The sequence below is a fragment of the Scylla paramamosain genome, chromosome 10 (genome assembly GCF_035594125.1).
Source record: "Scylla paramamosain isolate STU-SP2022 chromosome 10, ASM3559412v1, whole genome shotgun sequence".
NCBI lineage: Eukaryota > Metazoa > Arthropoda > Malacostraca > Decapoda > Portunidae > Scylla > Scylla paramamosain.
The window spans coordinates 877938-900000 of record NC_087160.1 but is presented as its reverse complement, the minus strand read 5'-3'; the positions used below and the strand labels follow the sequence as shown (position 1 = coordinate 900000).

The following is a 22063-nucleotide window of genomic DNA, read 5'->3' as shown; positions in this document are numbered from 1 at the left end:
GTATAAACTTTATTATTTTTAGCTTTATTCTTCCCTTGATTAAGTTTTATTTTCTTCTTCCTTTTTCGTAGAACTTAATTATTTTTATATTTACTCTTCCCTTGATTCTTGGTAAGACTTAATTAATTTTAGCTTTTACTCTTCCCTTGATTCAATATTTTCCTGTTCTTCATCCACAAATTTTTTTTTTCTGCTTTTCATCTTCGTCAAATTTGTTAAACTTTCTTATTTTTAGTTTTACTCTTTCCTTGCTTCAGTTTTTCCTCCCCTCTCCCTCCGTTCACCTTCAGTGTCCTACATCTCTCCATTAGATAGAGCAGCTCATGGCGAACAGCCTCGCAAGGACCAAGATGTCTGTTCTGCCGGTTTTCGCTTTATCTTTGTGTTCCTTTGTGTTCTCTCGTGTGATCTGGTTTCCCCTTCGTCCTCTGCTCGCGTCCCCTCTTCTCATTTTCTCTCTCCTCGTTTTCTCTCTGCTCATACTGATCCTCTACCTCCTCTTCCTCATCTTCCTGGCTTCCTTTCTTCATCCTCTCTCCCACTCCCTTCTACCTCATCTTTAGGTCTCTCTCACTCACACCTCTCTCCTCTCTTTATCCCGTCCGGCTCGAATTTCATAACATCTAAGTTTCATAGTGAAATTTCTCTCTCTCTCTCTCTCTCTCTCTCTCTCTCTCTCTCTCTCTCTCTCTCTCTCTCTCTCTCTCTCTCTCTCTCTCTCTCTCTCTCTCTCTCTCTCTCTCTCTCTCTCTCTCTCTCTCTCGGTAATTATGAGCCTGTCATGTGGGTTTATTGTTAGGGCACCCTAGGTCAATCACTTTACGTTTTTTATTTTTTCCATTATTGTTGTCACCACCACCACCACCACCGCCACCACCACCACCACCACCACCACCACCACTACTCAGTTCACGGAGTTCACAAGAGTTCACGTTTTGTTTCGTTCCCAGTGTGCCTCGTAACGTTCGCGCGGCGTAAAACATGTAAATTTTTGCTCGTTGGTGTAAGAAAAATGTGCGTTACGCTGTTGTAGAAATGCGTATAATGTGTATTTATTGTTCCCAGGCGACATTAAGTGCCTGTGTGTTTTATGAATAGCTTACCATGGCGGTTGGGAATTTTTTTTTTTATTGTTCTTGCTTTGGTGTGTGTTTGTGTGTATAATAATGTTCACGGTGAGTTTATTACTGCGTCGGTTTTTGTTTTTTTTCTCTATTAATTCAGTTTCAGTTTTCTCGTTTATTGTGTAATGATATATTTTCTTATTTATTCTACGTTTAATTTTCTTCGTGTGTTTATTGATTTTTTTTTCATATCATACCTTTTTCCTTTTCTTTCTTTTCCTTTTTGCTAACATCTTATCGTCTGTCTTTTCTTTCATATTTCTTTGTATTTCCTCTATCTCTTCTATCTTCACGCGGCCTTTGCCTTTTTTGTTCTTTTTTATTTTTTTTTGCCAGCGAGGCGGTGAAGGGTTGTGAGGGGGAGGCAGAGGCTGACGTACGAATCGATCTTTGCTATTAGTCAGTCACATTAAACAAATGCGGTATGCTTTCATCGGGTGGAAGTTCTCATTATACTCTCATTAATTTTTTTTTCTTTTCACTTTGACATTAATTTGATTTACATCTGTTTCTCATTTATTTTTCATCTAAATTAATCTTTGCACAGATTCATTTTAGTTACTTATATAGATTGGTCTTCTCTTTGCTCTACTGTAGTATTTACAGTGTTTAGCTTTATCTACTTTAACTTTCTACACGTATACTTTCATTTAGCGTCAGTCTACATTACTTTACTTTTCTTTTGCCGTTTTCCTTTCCTTTACTTTCCTTGATCATTTTCTAGATTTGTCTTTGATTTATCTTTTCTTGTACTTTTACTTCGAGACAAATAGACAGTCCTTTACCTAGACTTAACGTACCTACCTTATCTTACCTTACCACACCACACCTCACCTAACCTAATATCACCTCACACCACCTCACTATACATACCTTCACATTCCTTCCTTCTGTTGCCACACGTCATCACCGCACCTCTCCGCCTATCCACCCAGAACATGGTTTACGGCAAGATGACAAGCTCCACCCTCATCACCAACCTGACCCGCGAGGACCACAACACCACGGTCACCTGCTCGGCCACCAACCCCGCGGCGCCTGACCAGCCCCTCGCCAACTCCACCTCACTTATCGTCCACTGTGAGTATGTATGTAGTAACTCTGCTGAAAGTGAGGAGAAGCGAGACTCATTTGTCCCCCCCCACCTTTTTTTTTTTTTTTTAATTAGTTAAATTAGGTTAGTTTGTTTATCAAATTAGGTTAGATTTATTTTATCAAAGGTTAGTTTTTTTCTTTTCTTTTCAGTTGAGTCCTTTCGTTTCTTGTGTGATGTGCAGTTGTGAGAGTGGAAGGGGTATCTCTCTCTCTCTCTCTCTCTCTCTCTCTCTCTCTCTCTCTCTCTCTCTCTCTCTCTCTCTCTCTCTCTCTCTCTCTCTCTCTCTCTCTCTCTCTCTCTCTCTCTCTCTCTCTCTCTCTCTCTCTCTCTCTCTCTCTCTCTCTCTCTCTCTCTCTGGGAAGTGTGCAATTGTGTGTGTGTGTGTGTGTGTGTGTGTGTGTGTGTGTGTGTGTGTGTGTGTGTGTGTGTGTGTGTGTGTGTGTGTGTGTGTGTGTGTGTGTGTGTTCATCTGTTTGCTTGTCTTCCTGTCTATTTGTCTAAGTCTGTCTGTCTTTTTTTTTATAACGAGAACACCAATAAATTTTTTCCTTGCTTTCTCTCCTATTTCTTTTTAATTTATTTTGTTTTTTTATCCTTTTCTCAAACTTTCCTGTTTTCATCTTATATTTCCTGCTTCACATACCAACACGCCTTTCCTGCCCCGCCTGGCAGATCCCCCTACAGTGAACGCCTCCCTTGGGCGGTCCCTACGGCCAGAGCTGCTGAAGGAGGGCGATGACGTGTACTTCACCTGCTCCGTGGCCGCCAACCCCCCCGCCACCTCCATCACCTGGTACCATAAAGTAAGCTTACTTGTCCCTAATGTCGTTTAATTATCCCTTGATAGCTTTTTAGAACTTGTAGCTTAATTTTTGATAAGTAAAATTGACTAGAGTTGCTAAAAATAAAATTACTGGTCCCATTAGTAGTCAGAGGGTGAAGAACAGTTAAATTGACATAGATATTCACTCATTCTCTCCGTCATGTTCGCTCGTTCCCTCAGTCATGTTCACTCATTCCCTCATTCTCTTTATAATGTTCGATCATGCCCTCCGTCGCGTCTCCCTGAAGGGCACGCCGCTGGTGCAGAACGTGAGCGGCGGCATCATCCTGTCTGGGAACTCCCTGGTGCTGCAGGGCGTGGGGCGGCAGCAGGTGGGCCGCTACACATGCTCCGCCATCAACCCTCTCAGCTCTGCCACCAGCAGCCCCGTCACCCTCAGGATCAAGTGTGAGTGCCAGCTGGGAAGGGTTCGGACACACACACACACACACACACACACACACACACACACACACACACACACACACACACACACACACACACACACACACACACACACACACACACACACACACACACACACACACACACACACCTTTTCACGTATTTTCGCTGTTTTTTTTTTTTTAGTGTGTGTGTGTGTGTGTGTGTGTGTGTGTGTGTGTGTGTGTGTGTGTGTGTGTGTGTGTGTGTGTGTGTGTGTGTGAGAGAGAGAGACTTTACTAGTCTGTCTGTCTTCGTCTAAATGTCCACTCTCTCTCTCTCTCTCTCTCTCTCTCTCTCTCTCTCTCTCTCTCTCTCTCTCTCTCTCTCTCTCTCTCTCTCTCTCTCTCTCTCTCTCTCTCTCTCTCTCTCTCTCTCTCTCTCTCTCTCTCTCTCTCTCTCTCTCTCTCTCTCGTTCTGGTGGGCGCTGTCAATACGCATCAGTAATACTCGTATGTTTCACTTTGTTACCATTTTTTTCTTTACCCACTTGAGTAAAAAAAGAAAAAAGAAAGTATATACATTTGCACTCAACTTTTAATCTGTTTGAAGTGAAGCCGACTTAGTAACACCAAAAAACGTCAGCGGCGAGAAAACAAAGAGAGAGAGAGAGAGAAAAAAAAAATGTAGCTCTGTAAATATTAGAGATTCACCTGCCATAAGTGTCAGTAAGGTTGGTCAGGCCGTGTGTCGCTGTGGAGAAATGGATTGTAGTGTGACGTGTAACTTTGCACCAGGTTCTGAAACACATCTGCGGCGCACCCCCTTTATACATTAAAAAGGCTCTAATTGGAGATACACACATTTCTAAGGGTGATTTTATGGATTTAGTAACAGGTTAACAAAATTTCTACATTATAAACAGAGGAAACACTATTGAAAACCCGGTTCGTCATCACTGTAGCCTTGGAAAATAGTCGTGGTGAGAGAGCAAAGCGATTCTAAATACAGTCTCTTGTCCACCCCTCATCAGACAAGCCTGTGTGTCGCACCTCCCCCACCACCTACTTCATCTACGACAAGCCCATCAACGTGACGTGCTCCGTGTCCTCCTACCCCCGTCAAGGCGATACAGTGGCAGTGGAACAGTAGCAACGACGTCCTGAGCACCGTGATCACCGGGGAGGAGGAGGAGGAGGACGACGACGAGGAGGAGCCGCGGGTGTGGGCGCAGCTGACAGTGGAGCCAACGCAAAGCCGCGAGGACCGCACGCTCACCTGCTGGGCTGTCAACGAGATGGGCAAGCAGACGACTCCCTGTGGCTTCTCCGTCAAGGTTGCCCGTGAGTTGAAACTTTGTTGTAGTGTTTTTTGCAGCTGGTGGAGAGAAACATACAATTACCAAGTAAAGTTTAAGTGAAGAAGGTACAATTTAATGAGGTTAGGTTAGGTTAGCATTGCGTAGGAAAGATGCATGCCGTTTAGTAGGTTAGGTTAGGTTAGATTAGTCGTATTTTGGAGTTGGTAGGGAGAAGCATGCAGTTTAATGAGTTCGGTTTGTGGTTTAATGAGTTCGGTTTGTGGGAAAGATGCATACAGTTTAGCAAGTAATATTATCGTTAGGTTAGTTGATTAGTTAGTTGGTTGAGAAGAAACATAAAGTATAGCAAGTTAGGTTAGTAGTCTTACGGTGCGTGGGAAAGAAGCAAACAGTCTAGCAATCTAAATTAAGTTAGTCTGTTTTAGAATGGGTGGAGTGAAAAGCACATAACAATTGAAATTAGTAGTATTGCAGTTCGTGGGAAAGAGACAGTGTAGCAAATTAAGTGGTTAGGAGTAAGTTAATGCAGTGAGTGGAGGAAGAAGTGTATAGTTTGCAAGTTAGGTTACGTTAGGTTGGGTTAGATTAGTAGCCTTATTGTGGATGAGGAAGAAATATATAGTCATAGCAAGTTAGGCGTTAGTTTAGTAGTTTTTTGGATTCATTGCGGCAGAAATAATATTGAAGGTGGTGGTAGAAGACAGCAAGTAATGTAACGCTGTGACAATGCGGAGATGGAGGGAAGACAGTTAAAGGAGAGGTGACGCTGTTCATTCCTCCTTCGAGAGCCGCTTATCGTGTCTTGTGACTCAAGGAATTAAATGTTGCGTCTTGACTTAATCTTCTCGAATTTCATTGACGTTCGCGTCCTTCGTGTTATACAAAACCAAAATGGGAGGTGAAGTTTTAAAGTCGCTTCTGAATAAGTTATGAATTTCTTAACAACGACAACAGGAACAACAACAACAACGACGACGACAACGACGACGACGACCTGAAGTCAAATTATCAAAAGTTTCTTGATACATGATTTGTTTCCACCATTCTTTGTTGTATGAGTTTCCGCGCCGGTGTTTGGAAGGTTCAGTTTCGATGGAACAGACGAGACTAGTTTCTCTAACCAATTACGGTAACAAACTCAACCCGTAATCTTGCTATTTGTTTTGTTGTTTGTTTTAATCGTTTTGGAATTTGGCAGAATGCAGTGTTGTGGGCTGTGCAAATTGGCCAGACCGGGACGGGCATGGGGCCTCATTGCTCAGCGGTGCTCACCCAAAATTGCACGTGCTTGTCCTGTCTCTATTTATAACTTTATTTTCTCGATGTTTCACCGAAATTAAGCCGTACGGTTAGCGAGAATTTAATAACAAAAATTGTGGAATCTAATTTTTATGATTTTTTCCCGCCCAAAGCGTCCGTAGAGGGCCGGCGTCCGTCCAAATAATTCATTTTATTGATGAATTATCAGGCGGATCGAACACGCCGCCCACGATTTGCTTTGGTCGTGGATTTTTTATTTATCTTTTTTTCCTGTAACGACCAGTAATTGGCCGCGGATGACAGTGTTGCCAGCCGAGTGTGTCTCGCCGAGCCGGGCCGCTAGTCTGGTAACGCTGCCCGAGCAACGCACTCACTAGTCGCGGATTTATCCTGTGACGTTTGTTCTGGGAAATAAATGTATGGGCAGGGCCTTGTATAGAATGTAGAGGTGGACAAACAATTGTAGCTTTTATTTTCTTTCGGAGATACAAATTACAAAATATACCTATCAATATTTATGGGACAGGGATGAAAGCCCCGGTAGATAATATACATATATTTAGTAATTAAAGTGAAGTGATTTAAAAAAAATGCATGACGCCGCAGCAGTTAAGGTCATATGGCACCGAGTTATAAAATTGGGTAAGAATGCTAATAATGTTAAAATTAAAAGGTAAAAGTAAGAAAACTAAGATGTAGTTCAAATTAAAAAGAAGAAAAAAAAAACCTAAAAGCTACACGCTAAGGGGGCTGGTAATTCAATGTACTTATTGCTAATGAGGGGATTGGGTGGCTGGAAATTGAACATGACTTGAAGACGCTAAGTATGACTTTCCCTTCACCACAGAGACACCGCTGCCACTGTCGTCGTGCCGCCTCGCCAACATCACCGCCTCCTCCCTCAGCCTCACCTGCCAGCGCCCCGACGTGGACGCCGTGGGCACCACCCACTACAGGGCCGAGGTGGGTGCCGCGGGCGCCGCCACCACGCCCTCCTTGTTAACCCTTTCACTGCACAGCACAGTGTGTGGAGTCTTTAAGCATCTGCAAGAAATAACGGCATAAAAAGAATAGATTTTGTAAATTTTAGTCTGTATAATGTTTAGAGGCAGCTGTAGAACAAGAGATGTCTCAGAGTGGTTAGTGATTTAGCAAAGATGTGCCCAATAGCAGTGAAATGGTTAATTAAAATAGCTTACCTAGGTGGTACAATCACCGCCACCTGTGTTACCCGACATGGTGGTGGGAAAGACGCCGCGTGGTAGCCTTCACTTCCCTCACCTGGTCACACATTGCCAGTCTGTACGCACACTGCTGGCGATCAAGTTTTGCCACGCCTCAGGAGCGCACTGTAGCTAACTGAGTGAAATATCATCTTGCATTATACAGTTGAATATTAACGCACCCGATGACGTGTCAGTTCCTTACTTGTTTTCGCGGCGCTGATCCAGGCGTGGCGTTGTCCTCCCTCTCTCAGGTGTACTTCGAGAACAGGACGCTCTTCGCCAACGTCACCTCGGAGCGTCCAAACTTCAACGTGAGTAGCCTGGACGCGGGCACCAGCTACCAGATCAAGGTGTACGTGACGCATGGTCCCGTCACCTCCCAGCCCGTGGTCGTGTCCGCCTACACCTCCCGCACCTCCAGGACCCCTTCAGGTGAGTCTCTGACCTTCAGGTGTTTTAAGGTTTAAATTCTAAGAGAGTGAAACTTGAAAAAAAAAAGTGTTAGTGTCGTCTTCCTTGCGGTTTAGAGGTCAGTCGATACATGGAGTTAAAATTCTTAAAGCAACACTCCCACGGTCTTACCGAGCCGGGCTGGGACTCACAACTCACACACAAACATAAGACCTCCTTCCCTTCCGCAGCAAAACTCGCTACTTACAAATGTACATGAAAACACCGCCGCAGCCGAGTAAGGAAGTGGACTAGACATATTTTACAAGTATATTTTCCTCTTCTAAGAACCAAAAACAAGACAAAATACACACACAAAAATAAAAAAAAAATCGAACTGAAGTATTTTAACATTTCTATTCTTTCCTTGCAGACTCGAGAGGCGGCGGGACTTCGGTAGGGAAGGTGCTGGGCGGGCTACTGTTGCTGCTGCTGATCGTGGTGGCCGGGGCGTGGGTTCGACACCTACGGCGGCGGAGGACGGTAGCGGCAGGCGAGAGGAAGAAGCACGAAGTCAAGGTTCCTTCTGACGAAACAAATCCGGATGTGGTGCCTACAGCTGTGGGTGAGTGAACTTTCCTTATTTTCTTACTGTGAGGTTATGATGAATAGGGAAGCGCTGGTGATCGAGACTAAACGATAGGGAGTGAGTTGGTCATATCAGGGTGGTGCAGGTAATACAAGGGGAGAAGTGTTGATTTTGAGGGTGAGTATTATGAGTATAGGTGAGGGAAGAGCTGCGAGGGTGGTGCTGGAGGAAGGAAGGGTGTGGAATAATAATTTACTTGGGTCTTTATTCCCTGTTCATCATCAGGAAGTTGTGAATAGAAAGAGAGAGAGGATATCAACGTGGCCTGAATTATTATGTTAGGAGAGAGAGAGAGAGAGAGAGAGAGAGAGAGAGAGAGAGAGAGAGAGAGAGAGAGAGAGAGAGAGAGAGAGAGAGAGAGAGATATGACCAGTTAAACTAATACAGATAAAAAGACAAAAAAATAAAAAAAAATAAAAAAATACCCCACAAAAATACATGAAGACAAAAAATAAGAAACTTATGGTGAAAAAAAGGAAAAAGAAAACAGACAAACAAACAAACAAACAAACAAACAGATACATACTGATTATATGAAAAAAAATAATAAATAAATACATAAAAATATTAAAAGTATAAAAAAAAAAACAATACTTGCCAAAAGAAACCTTCAAAAATTATAATAAAAAGACTGAGTATTTATAAAGAACATCACATATTAAACAAAACACAGTGAACAACTAAGACAGAACAGAGACGCAGGTTAAGCAAGAGACAGGCAGGGAGACGGACGTGATAAATGCCGCACCACTGGGGAAAGGTACAGGAGGCGAGGCGGCAGGTGTCGGTGTGTGTGCGAGGCAGGGAATGTGTAGCGCAGTATAGGGAAGTATGGTGTGCTTAAGAAAGGGACGAATGATGGACGAGAGGGTGATCCGGGCGTGAGAAACTTGAACCTGGAGGAAAGGTGTTGAAGAAGGCTCAGGAGGAGGAAGAGGAGGAGGAACAGGAGTAAGGAAAGGATGACAGGAAAGGATGACGAAAAAGCTGGGCGGATGTGAAATGCAAAGAGAGAAATGGGAAGTAGGACAGCACTGGAAATTTGAAATGAGACGAAAGGAAAAGAAAGAAAGGTAATGTGGAACGAGCTTAGTAAAGTCAAAGTTAAATGCGAGCTATGGTAAGGGTAATGAAATCTCTGTTGTAGAATATAAATGTTTTAAAAGAGGAAGGAAGAGGATTAGAAAAAAGTATCTAGCGGAAGGAATGAGAGAGAGAGAGAGAGAGAGAGAGAGAGAGAGAGAGAGAGAGAGAGAGAGAGAGAGAGAGAGAGAGAGAGAGAGAGAGAGAATGATTAGCAAGAGTGACAAAAAATAGCGAATTTAGTGGGAGAGGGAAAATTCTCTCTCTCTCTCTCTCTCTCTCTCTCTCTCTCTCTCTCTCTCTCTCTCTCTCTCTCTCGCATTACCATACTCAAAGTGTATCACAAGCACACAAGGTAACACACGCAACACAATCGTCATCGCATCACAGTACATAAACACACAACGCAACACAAATAAGCACAACACAACTAATGAAAACAAAACGAAACACGTACAAGGAGAAAAAGAAAACGTAACACAACGCAACACAACACAATTAACCCTTCCCTCCCCCCCAACATACACACACGCAACACAACCTCCACTAACTTCGTATAAAGCAACACACCAAAAATCCACCACTCTACGTACCTACACGCAACACACCAGCAGCAGCAGTAGCAACAGCAGGAGCGGGAACACATATTCCAACCTCCGCCGGCAAACTGTAAGAGAAACAACATATTTTTTTATAGTTTGCGCTGGAAATTTATAATACTGGGCATAGTGCATACGCAAGGGGCGAGGTGGAGAGGGAGAGGGAGAGTGAGAGTGAGAGACCAGGGAGAGTTGTCATCGGCACTCTCACTCCAGGGAACAGCCGCTGAGTACCTGCTGGGAGAGTGCGGGTGGTGGATGAGTGCGTGTGAGTGCTTGAGTTTGGTGTGAAAAAGCTCGTCCAAACTCATACATAAGAGTACAGACACGCACGCACACTATGAACCGATACAGGGTGGTGGTGGTGGTGGTGGTGGTGGTGATGGTGGTGGTGATGGTGGTGGTGGTAGTAGTTTATGGTCCACAGCTTTACGACAAAACCATGCGTCAGATATATAAATAACGTGAAAAATTTATAGTTTTGCGCGGTTTACACTAATATATATATATAAAAAAAAATAAAAAAAACAGCAAGGACACGTACCGTAAACACTCCGATTAAAATTTAGGTTTGGAAATGCATTAAGATAGAAGAGAAAACTATTTAACACTCGTCACTTCAATTAAGACAAACTTCAACAGCATATAGAAAAGATTAGGTACCACATTCTAAAACATTACTGCGTCATAGCTCGTCTACTTTCAACACGCGTTTGATGCAAGTTATTGGGTCTTAAGTAGTTAAATCATGATTCTAATAATAGTTTGACAAGGATACTTCACCATGAATGGAAAAAGTAAATAAATAAATTACTCACCACTGTAGCTTTTGTAAATATAGTTTTGCGAGAGAGATTTTCAGGAGTGATTTCATGATTCTAACGATGATTTAACAAAAATTCTGCTTCACCAATAGAAAGAAAATACCCATGAGAATCAGACTAATTACTTCCATAATCTAAAAACAGTTTTTTTTTAAGAGAAATCGTTTGAAAATAACGAGCAGAGGCGTTCCGCTATAGAAACACACACACACTCACGCACACACACACACACACACACACACACACACACACACACACACACACACACACACACACACACACACACACACACACACACACACACACACACACACACACACACACACACACACACACACACACACACACACGTCTACCCACCGACTGACGAACCCACCGATCCTGAGCCTCGGCAACGCCCTCGACGTCCCGCGCCCCGAGAGAAAACAAGCCTCCCCAAAGACCCTAATTGAATTGAATGCTGGCGGGTGGATGTGCCGACGAAGGAGGGACGGAGAGGGAGGGGAAGCAAACGAGCAAACGTTAGCCTCAAATTGTACGCAAATTATTCCCTCACCCGCCACATTTTCCCGCCACGGCGCCTGGGACGCGGGGACTCATGAGGGGGCAGGGCGGGGGGAAGGTAATGTAGTTTTGTTTTGAAACGCTTTATTATTTCATAAGGATTTTCAAAGGCCTCAGATAATGCTAGCCGTGTTCTTATGGATGGTTTCCCATTGGCGATGCTAAATATCTGTTAAACTATCAGTTATCTTCATATTACTTAAGTTGATTTCTCATGCTTTTTTTTTTATTGATTTAATGTCTTTATTAAACTATCACTTGAATCATGAAGACATAGGAACATAAAGAAGTAGGGGAAGGTGCAAGAAGCCATCAGGCCTACACGTGGCAGTCGCTGTGTGAAATACCCTTTGAAATCACCAGTAACTTTAACTAGAGAGTGTTCAAGATTGTAGCCTAAAGTGCCGGTTTGTTTGAGAGTGGTATTATAACGAAAAGGAAAAACGTAGAGAGAGAGAGAGAGAGAGAGAGAGAGAAAGAGAGAGAGAGAGAGAGAGAGAGAGAGAGAGAGAGAGAGAGGGGGTGAGGGGAATACATGTTGGTTTCCAGTTAGGTATTTTGGGACTGGTAAGAGGTGATCCCAGCAAAAGTTGGTCACCTTAGGGAGTGTGAGAGGAAAAGTCGAAGCTTGTTGAAAGTCTGGGTGTTAAGGGAGTAAGATTGTGTCGCTCTGGGAGGACGAGGCGGCGGGTTAAAAAAAAACAAGAACATGTGGAGAGGCCATAGGCAGACGGAGAGATATACAGTTAGGGAAAGAAAGGGAAAAGGAAGTTAAAGAAGGGTAAAAAATGAGGATATGGACAAGTGGAAAGAACGCAGACAGACAGAAAAATGCCCATGTTGGAGAAAGGAAAGAGGAAAAGTGGGTAAAAAATGAGGAAATGGAGATGTGGAGAGGACATTGATAGATAGACAAATGTATCCAGTTTGGGGGAAGGAGAGAGAAAAGGAAGGGTAAAAATGTGAAGAAATGGAGGAGAGGAGGAAAAAGGAAAAAGGAGTAAAAAGAGGAGAAATAGAAGAGGATGAGTAAGAGCTTGAAAGAAGACAGAAATGCGCAGCTGGAGGGAAAAAAAAAAGAAAAAGAGAAAGAAGAGAGACACAGAAGAAGAGTTTTAAAGGATTAGAAGAAAGTACATGAGGATTTATGGATGGAAAAAGATGAGAAGACGATGAAGGAAGAAGAACATTGAAAAGAACGTAGAGACAGATTCTCTGGGGATAAGAAGGGAAAAAGTTGAGATCGACGACGGGAAACAAGCTTAAAGGATTATAAGAAAGTACATAAGGATATATTGATAAAAGCTCATGAGATTAAACAGGTGAGAAAGGAATGAGAAAAAGAAGAGTGTAAATAATGTGTGCAAATATACAGAACAGATGAAGAAAAACAATAAATAAAGGGGAAACGTTAGAGAGAGAGAGAGAGAGAGAGAGAGAGAGAGAGAGAGAGAGAGAGAGAGAGAGAGAGAGAGATACGGGGCAGGAAAGAGGGAGACAAACCAGAAAAAAATAATGAAGGAAAGGCAAAAGGTAATGAGAGATCCAGAGAGAGAGAGAGAGAGTGAGAGGTGGACGAAAGGGATCGAGGCAGTAATGACAGGAAGAAGAACATGGAGTGATGTAATGAGGATGGACAGGGTGAGGGGAGACGAGGCCGCCGTGAGGGAAGGAGGGAAGACGCGCTGCTAATCCAATGAACGAACAACCTCTCTCTCCTTTGTCTCGTGAGCGGACGGCTAATGAAGGCAAAATATTTAATTACTTGCATGCACTTTGTCTTTCATTGTGTATTTTACTTCCCTTCAGTCAGTGGTTGCACTTACCACCACCACCACCACCACCGCCATTAACACACAGACACCCACACATGTAAAGATACACATTCAGTAATTAGGATGGGACAAGAAACAAAAGGGTTTCAAGTTTGGGAAGTTTATTGAACAACGATATAGGAAAAGACTGGTTCTCAAAATGGTGATAGATGAGAATTTTTGATTTATTTTCGACCTTATTTTCATGTAGAGTATATCTCACTCTTTTTTCTATATTCTTAATGTCTCTGTCTTTTTTCTTATATTCATGATTTCTCTTATCTGTTTTCTTTACTCAAGAGGAAACTTTCGACTTTATTTTCAACCTTATTTTCGAACTTACTTTCTTATGTTCTTAATTTGTCTTCCTGTCTTTCCAGAGGACACGTTCGACCTCCTGGCAGCCGGAGCAGCTAAGTCTGAGGTGCCCATCCTGACCCCGGTGTATGAGGCGGTGGCGGCCACGCTGTCAGAGGGCATGGTGCGGGTGAGTGTCCGTGAGTGGGTGAGTGAGTTTCCGAAACGGCCAGTGGGTTGTGGTGAGTGAGTAAGTGAGCGAATCAGTGAGTGTCCGGGACGGTGAGTGGGTTGTGGTGAGTAAGTGAATGAGTGAGTGTCCTGCTGGGCTGATAAGCGAGTGGGGGACTGAGGGAATGATGAGTGGGATGTTATAAATGTTGAGTGAGTGAGTAGGTGGGTGAGCGAGCGAGTGAGTGAGTGCCCGGCCCGGCTGAGATAGAGAAAACTAACGAACTAGACAATCACAACCTTACAGAGCCGAGAAAATTAACTTGATTTCCTATATAAAAAATAAATAAATAAATAAATAAAAAGAGAAGAGGAAGAGGAGGAGGAGAAGGAGGTCAAGAGTGAAGACAGGCAGGGCACATTTATACAAGAAGTGAGAGTGAGAGGGAAAGAAAAGATGAAGGGGACGAGCTGAACTCCATGGGAAAGGGAAAAGGTAAGAGACTGGAAGGGAAATTAAGGAGAATGTAATGGGAGAGAGAGGAAAAGGAAAGTGAACAGTATGTAGTGAAGCTGGACTGGAAAAGGAAGGGAAGGCTAAAGGAATGGGGGTGCAAATGAAGATAGTTTAGGATGCGACACAAGTTTAGGGGATTGGAATGGAATGGAACGGAACGGGAAAGAAAAGAGGCAAGAAAGGAATGAGAAATGACTGGGACAGGATGGAAGGGTGACAAACTGTATAGAAAATAAGGAAGCGAATGAGAAAGTGAGACTAAGTAAGGAAGGATGAGAAACGAAAAGAAGAGAGGGCAGAGAAGAAAAGAAAGAGAAGGGAATGGAAAAGAAAACAAATTAAATAAGATTGATTGGGAGAGAATAGGAGAAAGAAAGGAGATCAAGGAAAGGGAAAATTAGGAAAGGGGAAGGTAAAATAGAGAATGGAAGAGAAGATAAGTGAAGGAAAGGAATAGAGAAGGGAAAGTAAAGGAAGGGAAGACTAAAAAAGGAGTAAAGGATGGAACACACGAGAGGAAGGGAAAGGAAGATTAGGAAAGGGGAATGTAGATAGACAGAGAGAGAGAGAGAGAGAGAGAGAGAGAGAGAGAGAGAGAGAGAGAGAGAGTAGGTTGGAAGGGAAGGGAAGGGAAGGAGTGTAGGGTTGAGCACAGGTGGACGCGAGGAGAGGCCAGGTAAACACGGGCCATTTATTGCTTCTGTAACACTAGATTCTCAAGCTGTTATTGGTGCTGCTCTTTTCTCCCTGTTTGTCCAGCCTTGTCCTCTGCGTCCCCTTGCTTCAGTGTGCAGTGGAGTGCCCTACCTGTTACTGTATGGTCTCTCTCTCTCTCTCTCTCTCTCTCTCTCTCTCTCTCTCTCTCTCTCTCTCTCTCTCTCTCTCTCTCTCTCTCTCTCTCTCTCTCTCTCTCTCTCGTCGCCTCTTTCTTGCATTATTAATACTAATTGTTGATACGTAGAACAAGAATTATATGAACATATAACTCGTTTTTCTTTCTTATTTTCACCCTTTTTCCATTATCCGATGCTGACTAATTATCTCTCTCTCTCTCTCTCTCTCTCTCTCTCTCTCTCTCTCTCTCTCTCTCTCTCTCTCTCTCTCTCTCTCTCTCTCTCTCTCTCTCTCTCTCTCTCTCTCTCTCTCTCTCTCTCTCTCTCTCTCTCTCTCTCTCTCTCTCTCTCTCTCTCTCTCTCTCTCTCTCTCTCTGGCTGACAAGTAAGAGAAAACAAGTGTCGCTGGACGTGTTTACGATTCCCAGGTCAGCTCAGGATCAGGTTCAGAGTTGCATTTCCGCCGACAGCTTTGTTTTCTTCGCGTCCTATTGGGTCTACGAGTATGTCACCCTTGGCCCGGGGAAACTGAAGGGAGTACTGCGCGTCTCCAGGTCCTCATCTTTCTTTGCGGTTTGTGTATTGTTTGCTGATTTGTTGGTTTATCAGCGAGTGTTTGCTGGCGAAATATATAGAGAGGGAGTCGCCATTCGTTCAGGAAGAGTAATGAAAGTAGGTGGGTCTTCAGATCGTCTTCCTTCTTTGTGGTTTGTGCTGCGTAAACGTTTAGATTTTGTTTATCGGTGTGCATTCATTGGTTTATTCGTGGGTTTTTTTGCAGGATGAACACAGAGAGAGAGAGAGAGAGAGAGAGAGAGAGAGAGAGAGAGAGAGAGAGAGAGAGAGAGAGAGAGAGAGAGAGAGAGAGAGAGGACTGCCACATAACTTCATTTGTCTTGTTACAGCATAATTATGAACTCACTTTTTAAACTCCATTTTCATTCACAGTTTCAAAGTACCCATTGCTGATAACAAAGTGAAAAGACTGATCTCATGTTACTACCAAGGTGAGCATGATTACCTTAGCAAGAAGCTTAATTAGACTGTGATTAACTTTACCTATTACTTCGTTGGCCACTTGACAGGCATCTACTCGCTCCCAAAATACCAGCACATGCACGACCAGTAATGATGCGCAGCTGAAAAAGCCACAGTGTTGAGAAAAGTTAAAAAAAGGAATGAAAAGTTACAGTACCCTGCTTTACCGTTAATTAGGAGCGTGTCTTGAAGTTTGGTAATTGTTAAGCTGCTCTGATGAACGAACAGAACCAAACGAATTCTTTACGTTCGTGTTATGAAGCAAAATACATGTTGTGATGTTGTGTGTGTGTGTGTGTGTGTGTGTGTGTGTGTGTGTGTGTGAGAGAGAGAGAGAGAGAGAGAGAGAGAGAGAGAGAGAGAGAGAGAGAGAGAGAGAGAGAGAGAGAGAGAGAGAGAGAGAGAGAGAGAGAGCCATTCATAAATAAGGAAATCAAATTGAGGACAATGAGAGGTAAATTAACTTTTCAACATCCTTCTGTCTGTCGAGGAACGTAAAACATGATCTTAGAGCAAACATTTTTTTTTTCATGCTGACGCCTGATGAAACGCAATAGAAAATATAAATTAATAAACGTTTTCTATATATTTACTAACTAGTCAACAATAAAAGAACTCTCAAGCAGTTTAAATCTGTGTGTGTGTGTGTGTGTGTGTGTGTGTGTGTGTGTGTGTGTGTGTGTGTGTGTGTGTGTGTGTGTGTGTGTGTGTGTGTGTGTGTGTGTGTGTGTGTGTGTGTGTGTGTGTGTGTGGAGGCACGTATTGCTTATATTGTTCAATGAAAAGTAAGAGTCCTTCAGATGAAAGGGTACAACTATCCTGTTAGTGTTACTGAGATACGGAAGACAACGGTCAGGGAGGACACAGGGAAGGAACGTTAACAAGCTTACAGCGCCCCTCACCCTTGAGAGCATTTTGTAGTCGTCATATCCGGTGTCCTGCTGTACAGTCCTCACTACAACGCGGCGTGATCCTCAACAGTTTGCTTCTTTTTACTATACTCTGTTGCTCAATCGCGGCGCTGACCCCGTGTCGCCTCAGCAGCGTCAGGGAGACGTGGTGTGGCTGTGGAATGAGTTACTGAACCTTGACTCAGATATGTTTCTGGAAGATTGCCAGTTTTGACACTTGTAATGTTAGTGTAATGTCATTTAACTCTTTAATGCTCGTATTTATGTGTTTCGGTGTATTATCCCCGTCTAATTTTAAGGAATTTTAGAGGAAGTTAGAGATTTGCAAGGTTGCTATGATTTTTTCCTATTTTTTTCCTTTAGCCAGAGCTCCTCTTACAGTAAAGAAAAAAGATTATTCTTCAGCATCATTGGAAAACACACAGATAAGAATCCGAGTAATCATCTTAAAGATTAGTACATATGAGAGTTCTAGACGTCTAAAAATAGAATCCATTATATCATCCTTTCTGAAACAAGACACTCATGTTTCTCAACTTACCAATATCACTGCTTACTCTTCTCCTCGCCGTCATATGCAGCGCGGAGGTTTGCGAAAGTGGCTTTGGGTAATACCTTGAATCTTGTGCAGTTTCTATAACAGTCTGTCCAGAATCATATCGAATCTGTTTTACAACTCAATTCAAACTTTCTCAAGGACTCAGAATCTTATCAATCCCACCTTGTCATGACTTCTGGTATCTGAGCCAAAAATATCTGTAAAAATGTTTATCTCCTTTTTACCTTTCTTTCAATTCAGATGGGAAAAGTGCTTTGTCGTGTGTGTGTGTGTGTGTGTGTGTGTGTGTGTGTGTGTGTGTGTGTGTGTGTGTGTGTGTGTGTGTGTGTGTGTGTGTGTGTGTGTGTGTGTGAGTGAGTTCATATCCTTATCAACATCAGCATTGGACGGTTTTATGTCTAATGATGGCTTCCACCCGTCTGTAGGCGTGGTCTTTGTGATGTCAACACTGCCGTCGAGCTTCCACACTGCTGATCAAACTTTTACGTCCTCACAAAGTCCCTCATATTTCCTCAAAAGTTTCGCCTTGGTGCTCAAACCCTGCCTGGCCAAACTTTCCAGTCCCTATGAATAAACCTTTACTTTTCTTTCTCATTTTTTTTCTTTCCTTTGCAGGCAGTATCGTTCCAGTGTGGGTGGGGGTGCTTTATAAAATTAAAAACTACGTAACTTTTACCCTTGCCTTCCTGTCTTGTAAAGCTTTTAAAATCTGCCTGCAAATGGAGGGGTCTGGGTGAACTGTACACCCACACACATATACTCTCTCTCTCTCTCTCTCTCTCTCTCTCTCTCTCTCTCTCTCTCTCTCTCTCTCTCTCTCTCTCTCTCTCTCTCTCTCTCTCTCTCTCTCTCTCTAATTTTGCGGTCTTTTATTTATTTAACTCATTATTTTTTTTATCACTGGCCAGATTCCATGACAAAAAAAAAATAACAAAAAGAATCGATACACTAGAATTCTACAAGCAACTTTTTCATTATTACCTTAATCTCATCACCTCCCCAGTAGATCCCAGTGTTGTCTTTTGTGTCACATTGTGCATAACGAAAACAGATACAGTCTCTTACTTAGTACCTATGTCACTTGAACAACATCTATTCCCTCCCAGACATCCAGAGCTGTATTATCTGAATCTTCCCACTTCTATAGACTCCAATGTTCCCTTCTTGTCACTTCCTACATAATAATCGACGTAGTATGTTGTTCAGAAACCGGGTCACTTGATCTCTATATCCTCTCCACTCACACGTTCACGACTCGAACATGTAATCTCGAACCTCATTTGTCAGACGAACAACTCAGCATGAACTACTTGACTCACGAACTCACGACTCCTTGCTCCTGAATGTCTGATTTTCTATGCTTTCTCAATGGCCGGGAATAACGTAACGGTCATCAGCCCTTCATAAATCCAGTCCCTCCTCCTGCCAATTACACGTAACGTTCAAGACAAATACCTCTGTTAATAACACTCAAGATGAAGCAATCTCTCTCTCTTGCTCCAAATCTTAGCTCGTGTTAAGTCAGCCACCGTGAATGTTCGGTTTTGTTGATATTCTTGTTCCTTACTCTGCCGAAGTGCAAGGATGCGATGCGTTCATGATTGTACTATTCAGTTTTCTTGTTAAGTTACCATTAAAATCATGAAAAATATCCTTGAAACTTTAACATATCTAGCAATATACGCTTAAGATTTGTCTAGTTAGGACGGCGGAATGATTGAGAATTCTAATCACAGTGTTGCGTTCTTACCAAGTACTTTCGTTATATTTCATCATCTGGTACTCGCTCTTGCTGTACTGACCTTTCCACTAATCCTCATTTGTTGCTCTGTCCATCTTAATAATGCAAAAGATAATCAGAATCTTCACTCCTTTATCTCTTTCTTTGGTGAATTCTATAAGATTTGCTACAGGAAAAGTTGTATGGCTTTCCAAGGGCGTCTTCATGATTGTAATGATAGTTTAACATGATCCTTCACCTTTTACAGGCAAACAAGTGGAAGAGCATGACTATTCTCATATCTGTGGTCTTTAAATCTTAATGAGAGTTCAAGGGGATTAAAAATATGAGCCGGTTCTGTTACATAAGAGTTCAAGTGGATTAAAAAAATACGAGACAGTTATGTTATACTTCTGACCTTGCCAGACGGAGATTACTTCAAGAGTGGAATATCAGAACTTTTAAAGATTTCAAATGAATGCACGCAGGTTTTTTCAGAGGTCTCCCGCTGTGTTTGTTCTGAGGGAGCATTAATTAGTCCTCATTTTTCCGTTTATATTGCTTTGAAGTCCTTGTCCCATTATTACCAAGGAAGTCTCGCTGCTGCTTCCGCCTCTCCCGTGACTGCATTCTCTTAAATTTACTTTCTTGTCTCTTTAACTCCACTGTGCATTTAATTGAGCGTTAAGTAAGACAGTTTACTACAACACGGTGACTGGCTCTGGAAAATTACATACAGACGAGTAAACACCAAGACTGTAACGGGCCTGACGTGGATCAAGCCAAAGCTGTATTGATTGTGTGCCTCTCTTGCCCCCAGAAGTCCATGGCGTCGGCTGAGGTGTACCCTGCGGTGCGGGGGGCGGGGGAGGGGCCAGGGCACCGCCGCACCGCCTCCAGAGATGCAGACGCGGCCCTCCTCCAGCACCAGAAAGGCTCCATTGAGAACCTGCAGGACGTGAGGCTCCAGCAGAAAGGCTCCCCCAGCAGCTTCCCCAGGGTCAGGCTACAGGAAGAGGCGGTGGACTTCTCTGGGGGCAGGATGGACCCCAGGATGGGCCCCGATGACTTCCCCAGGGTGAGGCTCCACCACAGCCCAGAGCCCGCAGACTACATGGAGAGGAGTCATCGGCAAGGCGAGACTCCCGAGGACTTCCCTAGGCCGAGGCACATCGAGGCCACTTCCCCCGAGGACTACAGCACCGTCAGGCTCCCCAGCAGGACTTCCGAAGAGTACAGGGAGGAGGGTCGCCGGGAGGAGCTGTACTGCCCCGTGGACCAGCTGATGCAGGCCGCGGAGACCGTGGTCTGAGTGGTCTACGCGCCCCGCCCCTCACTTCCCATCCACTCCTCCCATGTACGTAAGTCTGTTCTTGTTGCCTCACTGACATAAGAGTAGATAACAGCTGTGTTCAAATCTGTGTCTTGAGTAATGCCACTGACTCGTATCTAAGGTCCATATTCTTAAACGTTTCTTGGTCTTACCTGTGACTCCAGGTATTAGAGTGTCCAAGTCTGTTGTCATGATTGTAGTGGTAATTCAACAAGAATTCTCCATCACCAGTGGCAAAAATGCACATGAGAATTCAATTTTTTATCTACTTCATTTGAAAATAGTCATTATGAGAGAACAAAGATTTTAAGAACACGAGCTGAGATGGACACTAACTACCTCATATTTCCATGTAGAATTGTAATGGTTACTAAAAACTTTGTGACTTAAATGGGGATCATTTAATAACTTACTAACATACTAATATCCGGTAAACACAAACTCATAGCTTAGAGATAATTAACACTCGTAGATAACTAACCAAGCCACGCCTTCCCTCCTTCCCCCACACGCCTCCTCACCGCAGCGCCGCACCAGGAAGACTGTCACTTAAAGAGCCTCAAGTTTGCAGACGAACTTCAGAAAACATCTGCTTCCCTTCCCTTGACGTCCCCTCCCCCTGTCCCCTTCCCTCCTCAAGGTATACGCCAATACCTGTCCCCTCCCCTCACTCCCCAATCCCCCTCCTCTCCTTCCGTTCCCTCCCCCGACCCCTCCCCTGTTCCCTCCCCGCCAGCGTGCTCTGTATTGCTTGCTGTCTTGAAATAAAGCATATATATATTTTTACGGTTGTCTGCCAAGCCCCGAGGAGGAATAAAGGACGATGTGGTAGTTCTGTTTCTGTCTGTATGCGTGTGTGTGTGTGTGTTTGGGGGTGTCAGTGTTATCTCTCTCTCTCTCTCTCTCTCTCTCTCTCTCTCTCTCTCTCTCTCTCTCTCTCTCTCTCTCTCTCTCTCTCTCTCTCTCTCTCTCTCTCTCTCTCTCTCTCTCTCATTAACAAAGTGCTTCCGGTTTCTCCCGAGTCTTTTTACACTAATATTCTGCACATTATTTTTCCACATTATTATCCGCTCAAGTTGAAATAATCTCCAAATGCACGGATAATCACTCGTGTTCAGAGAGAGAGAGAGAGAGAGAGAGAGAGAGAGAGAGAGAGAGAGAGAGAGAGAGAAACGTAACACAAATGCAAATAAGAAGACAGACACACAGACAGACACAGAAGAGGTGAGCTGACGGTAGATTGACCCACACACATCAGACTGATTCTCTCTCTCTCTCTCTCTCTCTCTCTCTCTCTCTCTCTCTCTCTCTCTCTCTCTCTCTCTCTCTCTCTCTCTCTCTCTCTCTCTCTCTCTCTCTCACACACACACACACACACACACACACACACACACACACACACACACACACACACACACACACACACACACACACACACACACACACACACACACACACACACACACACACACACACACACATTATATTATCCTTCACCATCTCCTCCTCCTCCTCCTCTTCCTCCCC

The 22063-nt window shown here is 43.5% G+C and overlaps 1 protein-coding gene across 1 annotated transcript in view; it reads left to right on the top strand.

Moving 5' to 3' along the window:
* Positions 1–21320, top strand: part of LOC135104034 (hemicentin-1-like) — a 115586-nt gene extending 94266 nt beyond the window's left edge. Inside the window, 11 exon segments of the mRNA XM_064010910.1 lie at positions 2060–2204; positions 2893–3023; positions 3292–3451; positions 4461–4542; positions 4544–4770; positions 6856–6971; positions 7486–7666; positions 8058–8249; positions 13538–13644; positions 20024–20560; positions 21063–21320. Coding sequence (XP_063866980.1) covers positions 2060–2204; positions 2893–3023; positions 3292–3451; positions 4461–4542; positions 4544–4770; positions 6856–6971; positions 7486–7666; positions 8058–8249; positions 13538–13644; positions 20024–20515 — 1833 coding nt within the window. The 3' untranslated portion in view covers positions 20516–20560; positions 21063–21320.
* The last annotated feature ends 743 nt before the right edge of the window (positions 21321–22063 follow it).